The 12,201-nt window shown below is 38.0% G+C and overlaps 1 protein-coding gene across 1 annotated transcript in view; it reads left to right on the top strand.

Annotated features, from left to right (window-relative positions):
- NWD2 (NACHT and WD repeat domain containing 2) overlaps positions 1–12,138 on the top strand; it is a 46,583-nt gene extending 34,445 nt beyond the window's left edge. The window contains exons 4-7 of the mRNA XM_010006157.1: positions 3,543–3,746; positions 5,462–5,606; positions 5,915–6,504; positions 8,053–12,138. Coding sequence (XP_010004459.1) covers positions 3,543–3,746; positions 5,462–5,606; positions 5,915–6,504; positions 8,053–11,988 — 4,875 coding nt within the window. The 3' untranslated portion in view covers positions 11,989–12,138. The remainder of the gene's footprint in view (positions 1–3,542; positions 3,747–5,461; positions 5,607–5,914; positions 6,505–8,052) is intronic.
- Positions 12,139–12,201: the final 63 nt, after the last annotated feature.

Raw genomic sequence — 12,201 nt, 5'->3', positions numbered from 1 at the left:
AGAATATCAAAGACACTGAGTAATTTAATTGCCTTTCTTAATGCACATATTAACCAAATAGGTGGCACAGATGTCCTCAGAATCTCTCTTCAGCTGTTCCTTAACTTTGCTCTCATTGCAGAAATGCCTTCATTTTGACCAGAACATGGAGTTCTTCCTCATACCAGCCACATGAAGCAGTATTCCTGCATTAAACACAGCCGAGTTTCAGAGATGTACTCTGAGCCTACAATAGCCTACAATCCCTACAATAGTTTGCTGGTGTGCTGTGGGCACAGTTATAGAAGACTGGTCAGCACCATGTTGCCTGCTTTTCCCTGAGCAGTTCTCAAGGAAAAAAAAAATATGGCAGTGAGGTGCTGGCTCCTATAGCTTCCTTTTTGCCATGGTCCACTTTTTAAGTTCTAAAACTATATATTTTAGCATATTTAGATCCTTACATGATGTTCAACTGATGTGTTCCCTTCTTGGTACAGCTATTATTTTCAGGCTCTCCTAAACACTATATGTCAATGATAACAAGCTAGAATCAGTTTTCACCTTGCAGTGCAAAGTACATTCACTCAGACTTCATTTTCCTCCACATTTCTTCATTTCTTTTTTTCCTAGCACTATGCATGTCTCATCTTCTAAGTTTAAAACTTTTCCATAAATCACAAGAAGAGGAGAAATACCTCTAAGCAAAATTATACAAGGCTTATTTTGTTATTTATTAGGCTTTATGGATGCTCACTGCCATCATCCCAAATATTTTGCTAGCCTTCTAGCAAAATATTAGCAATACCATCTATGGCACCACGGTACACCATGATAAATGTCTGTCCTCTACCGTTTAACATCTGATTTGAAAAACTGTAAAGGCTTTCAAATAGTACTTGCATAGACCTCCATTTTATTTAAAAGCTCAGTCATGATGATACAGTCATACAAAGTGATTCTAGTATTCTGATCACATCAGAGTTCCTTCTATTTGTGTTAAACTAGGAGGATGATCCCTAATATGGGATTATTTGCATGTCTGTTGCAATGACAGGTAAGAGAGAAGAAAAAAAGTCCATCTTTTCATTTTTAAGTACTGTTTTCTGTTATCTACCTATAGTACAGTGGAGAGAGAACAGCACAAATTACCAGAGAAGCAGAAAAATACACAGAATAATTCCAAAACAAATTTAGTTTATTAAATGCAGCACATTAAAACCAGACATTTTAATATTGACATTTTAGTAGTTAATAAAGGGCCCAGCTATTGATTTTCACTTGGGCAACTGTCTGTTGAATCCACTGGACTTAAATTCAGAAAAAGTGTAACCTAATGACTCTTAAGTAGTAATGCTCTTCTGAGAGAAATTTGTAAGATTTCTACATCAATCTGAATGTGCAAGGGCTTGCAGTTCAGCATACTAGGAGCTACTAACCTCACTTGAATAAAGAAGGAAAAAAATACTTTGTTTAACCTGTATAGCTCCAGAGTTCCAAAATTATAGGACACTATAAATAGATCAGAACAGTAAAAATGTAGACATTTTGCTTAGTTGTCTCATTATGTGAAGCAACATAGCTCTGTGAAGGGAGCTACTAGTTAAAATGATCACATACTAAAAATAATGTAAAAAAAATACTGAGTTATTTCATTAAAATTACTATTAATTCTAGTTACTGAAAATATTTGTTCCTTTCTTCTATCTCCTTGATGTGCACCCTAAATGAAGCTACTGGGAGATGTGAATGGGCAGCCAGGCAATCCCGTCTTCCCCTAATGTCTCTCTCTTGAAGCAGCTTCTTGAAGGACTTGGGTGCTAGAACTTGTCAGAAACTGAAGCCTGGACTATAGGAACTATCACAATTCCTTCATTTCTCTTAAGCAGTGGACAGACATCAGCTTGCTTCTGTTCTTCAGCTCTTTGTCACTACTCCTCTGCTGTAGGATGCCAACTGCTCTTCATCAGAGCCAGCACTGTAGTTCCTGTGAGCTCTTCATAATCTGCTCCAGGCAAAAATCAGCTAGGTTAGTTTACACAATGTGAAGTATGCTCTGAGCTGAGGTCAAAACTGAGGTGGTTTTGCCTGAAAGAGGTTTGGAAGCGTTCGTGTGCACTGCCCTGATGTTTCTGCTCTGAGGGTGCAGCATCCAGCATGGTGAGCTGCTTGGGCACCCTCTGCCAACAAAACTGGGTTCAGAAAAGAGGTCTGCAACCTCAAGCTTTTATAATCAAGTGAAGCAGGATTCTTGATTTTAAGAGTTTAGTTACAGCTAGAAAAGGTTCAAACAGCTTCTCATTATGATGAGTGCTTTTAAAGTAATGAATATTTAGATTTTTATTATTTACAAACAAAGTCATTTACATTTTTAAGGTACTACTGTATTTGCATTAGCATTACTTTACTAAGAGATCTTTCTGATTCAAATCAAGATGCTGATACTGTTGCTTCCTCTCCACATTAAGAACTTCTCATTAACTCAGAATCTTTAATGAATACATTTAAATGAGGAAAGAAATAAAACCTCCTACTTCAAAGGAAGTAAGAGTTCTCACTCATTTCTATGGACTAAGATTTGAATGCAGAATTAAGCTGATGATCACAAATTTGAAAAATTTTGTTGAAATAATGCAGGAATGTCCTGCAACTCTATCTTCTATAAAGGTTTTCCCAATGCTTTTAAAATAAAATAGTTATGGACAGCAAACTGTGGAAATATTTTTTTTAAAAAAAATATTCAAAGCTTCATAACCAATAATTTAATCCTCAGTTTTGAAGGTGAAAAATCTCCTGGGCCCAGTGCAAGAATTGACTTCCACAGTCCGTTGCCTGCATACCAAATATGTGCATTTAAGTACCAAAATTTCTATTTGTTATTTGATCAAAACTGTTTTCCCTTGTTCATTCAGTGGACAGCTACCGGGGCAAGACATTGAACATTTTTGCAACAAGGTAGTATGAGACACAAGCTGCTGTTTGTGGTTCTGCAACATTGATTGGTGGTATTACTAGTATAAGCCACATTATAATAATACCAATATGAGCTATGCTTAACATAATATGGAATTTCATCAAATAGAACATAAAATCTTTTGTTACATTACTGTGAAAACTAAGAATAAATCCAAGAAGTAAAGAATCCAGAGATGCATCCTTATCCTGAGTCCAGAGAAAAAGATTTCTACATTAGCTTTTGTATGTCAGATGAATGCCAACCTGTGACTAATGGGAATCAAAAATACACAAGTCAGTACTATGCCAAGAAAATATGTTGGGTATTTTTTTTAATTTCTTCTTTTGAATGCCTGTGTATTTTTATTAGCAGTTAATATTAAGAAAGACAATGAATCTACTTGCCATTTTACCAAGTCCCCATTGTAGGATGCAGCTCAGTACAGTAGCCTCAACAGCAATTCATCTTACACTGTATCTGTGTCCCTTCCTAGTAATTTCGAAGTCATTAAACTATTACCACACTGTTTTTTATTAAATTCAGATCATGAGGAGAGTTTTTGCATAACTAAAAAGAATAATTCAATCCCTAATTCCCTGCAAATACACAGGGCCTATTGGGAGAGAAGTATGGGAACATCCGAATACCAGGGGAAGTTGAGTCAGCAGAATTTGAAATGATCCTGGATGCTGCTGTAGAGGCGAAGCTAGAGACAAGGATTTTAGAAGAGTGGTACTGCAGGGATGAGAATGCAGTGCCACCAGCATATTACCTCAGACCAAAATCTGAAATGCTGAAGAACTACCAGAATACAGTAAGTCATAGTCACATCCTTACAAAATTCTTCGCTGTCAGGTACAGTGGTGGGTGGTCCCCAGGGCTAGGCACTTGCTGCTGCCTCTGAATTAGCTCCTAAATTTTTGTTGGCACTTTAGCAACTGGTGCTGTGATGCACCTTTCCCATACATGGTGAAAGGAGCAGTTGCAAACCACCAAGGAACACATCGGGTTATGACTCCTGCATTGATAATGCTCTCTGGTAACACCTCAAGCCAGTGGATTATAGTCATTCATGACTGTTTGTGGTTAGTGGAACAGTTGTACACATTCCTCTTCCCTTCCCTGATGTGGGACTAGAGATAGCTTAGGCTCTTCTGCCCTGCTATTATGCCTTTGCTAGATTTCAATGAACGGGATTTGCAGAGGAAATACACATTTGGCTTGCTATCACCATACAAGAATGCTCTTAAAGAGTCAAATAAGTGCTTAGGGCTGTCCCAAGTCAGATACCCTACTTCTAAATTAAGAACTATACTAAAAGAAGATTTTTAAACACTGTCAGTTACAATTTTTAAAGCAGGCATTTGTATATTACCCAAGGCTCAGATTTCAGTGTACAAAAAAAATCACATCCTTAACACAGTATTCATGACATTTTGAGTGCATGATCTCTTATACAAGAAAATTAAATTAAATTATTATACTGCATTCACTCACTGTGTTACAGAATGGTTTCTCTGTTTCATTAAAAAAGCATTGAAAACATTAAAAACATAGACAAGGGAAAAGTATAATGTGGATAATTCTGATCTATTTTTTGTACTCACAAAATCACAAGGAGGAACATCACAAGGAGGAAAGCAAGTTTTTTAATTTTGCATTGCTTTGTGAATGCCCACAGTATGCCTTTGAATAAAGCTTGGCTTTTTTGTATTAAAACTGTTACTTTCTTCAAACTACTAAAACATAGGAGGAAGTAAAAAGCTGTTTGTAACTTAAACCTAATACATCTCATAAACTTACAGAAAGTAATAAAAGAGACACAACTCTGAACATGTCAAGAAACAGTTGCTAGGGAGCTTGTCCTGGAGGCTGTTTTTTTTTCCCTATGACACCATCCAGAAAAACTGGAAATCCTTTAAACACTTCACCTGCAGTAAGTAATGCAGCAGTGATGGCACAAAAGTGCCTTAGAGAAACTTCCATCATGGCATCTGTGAGATACCATCTGAAAGGATTAGAGAATTTATATTAGAGTCCCTCTCTGATGATGGTGAGATTACTCTTACTATAGCAATGAATGAATGAAAGTGATGTCAGATATAGCCCTGTCTTTTTCAAATCTAGTAGCTAATATGAGGTGCTTTATTATTGGTACAAGGAACCTCATTTTCTATTTTGAGATCAAAGATGATGATGATTATTATTATTACTGCTAGTATTACTTCTCATGAAAGGAGCCGTAATTTTAGCTGTGTTAATGCTACCTTATTTCCATTATTTCAGGCATCATTTTGTACTAGCTGCCTAAAGTAGGAACTAAAAAAATAGTCAAAATAGCTAAATTTTGTAATTCAAAAATAGATTATCTGCAATATAAAATGTTGAACTCTTATTTATTTATTTATTTTTAGTGTATATATTTCTCCATTACCATGGTATTTTTGACCTTGAATATTAGACTTTTACTTTTTGAACTTGTAGATGTGTGTATTACAACTACTGTTTAACTATGGGTATTTTTCAAAGATGGAATCTTCTTCAAACTCTATGAATGAGAACAAGTGGCAAGATATATCAGAAGAGATTAAGAAGATTTTTAAGACTGCTGTGAAATTGCTGTATGAGAAAGGAAAAATGAAACACAGCCAAGCAAAGAGATATCTTTCCTCTGGTAAAGTTCAGACTAAATATTTCTATATATTCATTTATTATCTTTTCTTTCACCCTTTTCACAAACATGAAAATGCATTTCTGTTGGCATTTCTCATATCATTGGAGAGAAAAAAAAAAAATGTTCGTTGTGCTTGCTTAAGAGCAAAACTCGCACAAAAGCACCCAGAGATTTTTCTGTGCTTTTCCTGTTTTTTACAGAAAACAGATACATTCATTCAAGAGTCTGCATGTTGTGGGTGAGGGATGTTCTTGAACTGTTTATAAAAAAAGATAACAGAGACTCTGTGTTCTCTTTTCATCTTCTAGCTATTGAAGATGAACTTGATTTTGCCTTGGGTAAACAAACACCAGCTTTCCTAAAGAAGTGTGTTTGCTACATTCGGAAAATTGCCAACATTGAGCGTTTTGTTAAAATTCCAGAGATGGGAAAATACATGGATGTGGTACACACAGCCGGGAAGTATCTACGAGATCCTGAAGCCCATGAGAAACTGATCAAGCTCAGGGATGAATTCATTCCTACCATCGTCGCATCATCCAATCTGAGAGTGTACACATCTGTCACTCACTGTGACATGAAACTGGGCTACTCCCAAGAAGTGGAGAACCATTACATTGAAGGACTTGGTAAACAGTTCTATGAAGACATGATTGATATCATCCAAGCAACAGTGCAGCAGAATTTTGACACTGAGACAGACTTGCTGTACGATGAAGTTCTTCAACATTCATCGCTATGTAAAACATACTCCACTTTTTATGAATACAGATGTGAGGCATTAAACATAGTTCACAAGTACATTCTACCTAGCAAAACAGGACACATTAACCCTCTTATCATATACGGAGGACCATGCACAGGAAAGACTCTTTTATTAGCTGAAGTGGCGAAGAAGGTAAATAAATACTTTACATACTATGGTGATGTTAGGAGTATTAGTGAGCAAGGGCCAAGTCAGTTTTCATTCTTCCTTTTGTCAACAGACCCAGTATGGGCCCTCAATATATAAAACAAAAATAATAAAAAGTATAGCCTACAAATTATTGTCCATGTATTCAGAAAAAGACTTATCTTTGAGTAGTAATGTCTGTATCATGTGCTTAGCCAAAACAAGAATACTTTAGAAGAGCTCTTAAAAACCTAATAGGAATCAATATATTTTTTAATTAAAAATATATATTTTAGATGGATCTCATTCTCTTTTGTTCCCCTGAGGTCCTCTAAATGTGGAAACATCTAAACATTGTATACTGGCTTTAGTCTTATTCTCATATACAACAGGTCTTTCCAAGTCACACCTTCTTGATTTCTCCTCAAAAGTTATTCCAGAATTAGTCTGATGCACTTGTTACAAACCTATCTATAATAACCTGCAACAATATCTATACTCATTTATCTGATACATGCTGTGTAAGTAATTGAGCTGAGTTCTAGATGGAGATGAGAGAAACACTTTGTGCACGGCAGGACCAGATGCAGAAAAAGACCAGGCTGGTATTTCTAAGCCTAATTCTTCAGCTAGAAGTCATAACTTTAAGTTCCCTGGTGGCTGTTTTGTACTGGGAAACAGCTGTATCAGCCAGAAGGAAATTAAGGGAACAGTAATGTTAAAAATCCCATATCTTTCCCAAATGTGATTTCCTGTAGATACACATTAGTTGCATATATGAAATTGGGATTTGCAACTCAGGATCTCATTTCACATCTGAGTACGTAAGTTAATCTAGAGACTCTGGTTATGCTTTTCTTTTAAAATATTCTGTCATAAAATAAAGTGAGATGAAAGACTTAGCAAGTAAGAGAACAACGTGCATTAGTCTGCATGGACTGAGAGGATTTAAAGCCACATTCCTCATTTACATAAAGTATGCTAACCAAAAAACCACCCCTTGCAGCAGTGTTTAAGAGCAAAAATCCTAGGCAAAAATAATAGGTAACCTGCTAGCAAAGGGCAATCTGCACTCTGATCCCTATCCTCCAAAGCCATTGAGGCTTACATTTCTACTCAGCTGGGAATCACTGTTAAACAAGTCTAGGTGGCAAGCTAGTCTTCCTGGCCAAGGATAACATTGCTTAGTGTCTCGGGAACTCATTAATAAGAGAATCTACCTACTGACTTTCAGAGGTGAGACACATTTTGCAAAGAGTACCCTGGGATTTATGGGCTACATTCTACTCATTCTACTCATGTCCCCTTAGACATAAGCCTTTTTTGTGGATCTGGGTCCTAGTGTTTTGGGATAATACCTGTGCTAAACAAAGATGACATATGAATTTCATTCAGTGTACATAAATCAAACCAGCCTTGAACTCTGCCAGTGAAAGCATTTCCATTCAACAAGTAACATTTTAAAATGTTTCATTTTATATAGGCAATCACTATGTATAAACTCTGATACTGTTCTTTATTTAGATATTAACTAAATTATGCTCTATATTCTAGTCCTATTCGTGGTTGCAAGAAGAGATGGGACCAGATTCTGAGCCTGTGGTAGTTATAAGATTTTTGGGATCCACAGAAACAAGTACAGATCTGAAGAATATACTTCAAAGCATTTGTGAACAATTAGCAGTCAACTACCGTTGCCTCATACAAAGTTACCCAAAAAAGATTCATGACCTCCGGGACTTGTTCATCAATCTCTTGAATGAGTCTTCATTCCACAGGCCACTGGTGATAATACTCGATGCCCTAGAACAGCTAACAGATAGTGATGATGGTAGGAAGCTTTGGTGGCTTCCCATCCACCTTCCCCGTTCAGTACGGATCGTTTTGTCAACACTGCCAAACAAGCATGGGATTCTGCAAAAACTGAGGTGCCTTATTCGTGAAGAAGATAACTACATTGAATTGACTGCAAGGGACAGAAAGATGTGTAGCCAAGTACTGAAACATCAGCTGCTGCGAGTTAAAAGAAAAGTAACATCAGGGCAACAAATCTATGTCAATGAAGCATTCTCCAAGTGCACACTGCCCATGTTTGTGAACTTAACCTTCAGAGAGGTCAGGAACTGGAGATCTCACAAAGATGTGGATGAGTCCTCCCTCTGTGTCACTGTCCATGAAAGCATAGAGCAGTTGTTTTGGTCACTGGAAAGCAAATGTGGATCAAGACTACTGTCTAGAGCACTTGGCTACATCACCATGTCCAAATCTGGCCTGAGTGAAATGGAACTTGAAGATATTTTAGCCCTTGACAACAGTGTAATGTATGAACTGAGTGAGAGTGTCAGAGAAAGTAACCCACTGAGAATTCCATACATATACATTGCAAGGCTTAAGGAGGGCTTACAGGGGTACCTGATAGAGCGACATGTGAAAAATGTAACGCTGCTTCTTTGGGCAAATAGGCACTTGCAGCTAATTGCCCAGAAATTGTACTTGCACAATGAAGATGATTTACGTGAAATGCACACAGTCATGGCAGAGTATTTCCTTGGTGTTTGGTCAGGTGGACGAAGAAAACCTTTTTACAGCAATGACCAATACCTGAATGGTTGTCCTGACCTTGACAGCAGAGGCCTGAATGAGGATGAAAAGCACTGCATGGATCAGACTGCTTTTGACAGGCAGGCACCTGATCAGCCATGGGTTTTTCAGTGTAATCCATTAGAACCTGATATATTTTTTATCAATCACAGAAAAATGACGGAGCTTATTCATCATTTGACAAAATGTGGAAGAACAGATGATCTTCTGTATGGAGTCATTATGAACTTCAGCTGGCTGTACACCATGATTAGAATAGGGCAGTTTGATAAAGCACTTTCTGACATAGAACTGGCTTACACCTATTCGCAAGAAAAGGAGCTGAAATTTCTGGCCAGTACCCTCCACAGTATAAAGTTCAAAGTAGTAAGATACCCAGGTTCACTCTCTGCTGAACTGCAGCAGAGGCTTCTCCCCGTAGTGAGTTCATTGCCCAAACTTAGGCATCTCCTCTTAGAATGTGACAAGGATGGACCCAAATACTGCTCTATTGTCCCTTTGCATTCCTCCATGGATGTGACTTACAGCCCTGAGCGCCTGCCGCTGTCATCCAGCTGCATGCATGTCACTGAGATTTTGCCCACCTTTAACCCCAGCACAATTATTGCTGCTTTAGAAAATGGCTCCATCAGCACTTGGGATGTAGAGACCCGCCAGTTACTAAGGCAGATTACAACAGCTCCATCTGTTATTTTAGGGATGAAGCTTTCTAGTGATGAAAAGTATCTTGTAGTGGCTACAACAAAAAACACTCTTTTGATATACGATAACATAAATTCCTGTCTTCTGTCTGAGGTGGAAATTAAGGGGTCAAAACATTGTGGAATTGGGGGGGCCTCCAGTTTTATAAATGGATTTACGTTATCAGTCAACCATGCACTTGCTTGGCTGGAGGCCAGCAAAGATGTTACTGTGATAGATCTGCTTTACGGTTGGCCTCTCTATCACTTCCACTGCTGGTACGAAGTGACCTGTGTGCAGTGTTCTCTAGATGGAGCTTATGCATTCTGTGGACAGTATTTGAACACCACGACCATTTTTCACTTGGGCAGTGGAGAGAAGCTGGCCACCGTGACCTCTGAATTTTCCAGTGGATTTGTGAAATTCCTTCTTATTCTGGATACAGCCCAAGAAATGGTGATGGTGGACAATGAGGGTAGCCTCTCTGTTTGGAGTACAGAAGAAATTGCAAATCCCCAGCTTACAGATGACTTTGACTGCAGAAGAGAAGACAGTGAATTTGTCAGCATAGAGCTTTCTGAAGACCAAAGTGCAATTTTGATTTGTAAGGCTCTCAGCATTGAACTTCTTGACACTCATGTGTGGAAGGTGGCTGAAAAGTTTAGAGCTAAACACAATGAGCGCTTTATATCTGCCGTGTTGTCCAAAAATGGCAACTGTATAATTGCTTCAATGGAAAATACCTCAGCCATTTTTGTTTGGAGAAGAGATACGGGACAGTGTATGGCAAGCTTACAGGAAATCTCAGGAACTATAGTCAGGCTAATTAAATCAAATCATCATAACATGCTGCTATCCTTATCCACCAGTGGTGTCCTTTCTATTTGGGATATAGACATCATAACTGCTATGTCTAACATTGACAAATCTGGCAAGCCTATCCAAAGACTGGTGTTGCCAGCTAGAGGTGAATTAATATACACATTGGATGGATCAGATTCTGTCCATAAGTGGAACTTCAGCACTGGGTTTATTGAAGCTGTGTTCAAGCACGAAGGAATTGTTGAAAACTGTGTGCTGACCTCTTCTGGAGAGATAATGGTTACATCTGATGATAAATGCAGCCAGTACGTATGGCACACTGTTAGTGGCGAAAATATCTTTCGCATTAATGGACAAAAAATCTCAGAGCTTATGATTACTCACAACGATCAGTTTGTAGTCTCTCTCTGTGAGCAAAATGCATCCAGAGTTTGGCGACTGGCTACAGGACATCGAGTCTGCAATATTTTAGTTGCCTTACAGAATGCATTTATAACAATTGCAAATACATTCGTAGTCGGAATGGCAAAGAATAAAGTGTTGGCAGTGAGTCTCTGGACAGGCAGTATAACAAAGAAGTTTTGCTGTGATGATGGTGCAAGCATTGTGGATATTAAGCTGATACCAGACTGCCCAGAAATTATAGTATTTATAACGTCTACTGAAACTGTGAACATCTGGAGCCTAACAGAGGAAGTCATCTGCAGACGCGTACAATTGCCTACCAATTTCTTTAAAAATTTGGAAGACTTTGAAATATCCCCAAATGGAAAGCTAGGAATTATAACCTGTGGTGATGAGAACATTAATGTGCTTGATTTATACAGTGGAAAACTTCGTGTGGTTCATGCTCCAGGTGTCATCTGGCGGCAGAGGCTCTCTCGGGATGGCCGCTATCTTGTGTACATCTGTTTTCGCAGTGAAGAAGACGATGACAATGGTGCCGTCTCTAGTTTAATAGTCATGAGGCTAGCAGATGGCAAAAACATCGGTGCCTGTTCTCTTTATAAAACTCCCACTTTTCTTGCACTCTCACAGAGACATTTAAATATTATTATTGGATTTGATGATGGAAGTATAGGTACTTATACTGTAGTGGATCGAGTCGACGCTGCACTGAAAATCAAAATTGCTACTTCAAACAGCCGTCAGATTTTCAACAACACAACACAAGTGATTAGGCCAAAATGTCACAATTACAGCTTCAAAGGGACTGCAGACTGCATTTGGAGGGAATCAACAGAAGTATTTGCAAGGGATAGCCCCATTACAGTTACAGAGCCAGAGGTGAGTGAAGCAACACCAACCAAAAAACACAACTATTGCTATGAGAAAGTGTGCTCAGCCATAGATTGCAGAGGACACAGTTTTACTGCTGACAACTGAGTAACCGTGTGGACTAGTTTATCTGAATAATAGTGTACGTGCATAGATTTGTCTTCTGAATTCACATAAAAGCTAGTGTATTTTTTGGAAGACAGACAGAAACAGCAGAGGGCAGAGCATCTGTTTTTTCCTCAATAAATATTCTTACATTTATGTGAAAAAAAAAAAAAAAAAAAAAAAAAAAAAAAAAAAAAAAAACAAAAGGGGGGGGGG

Source organism: Chaetura pelagica, unplaced genomic scaffold (genome assembly GCF_000747805.2).
Source record: "Chaetura pelagica isolate M959 unplaced genomic scaffold, ChaPel_1.0 scaffold189, whole genome shotgun sequence".
Lineage (NCBI taxonomy): Eukaryota > Metazoa > Chordata > Aves > Apodiformes > Apodidae > Chaetura > Chaetura pelagica.
This window is presented reverse-complemented; position numbering and strand designations above follow the sequence as displayed.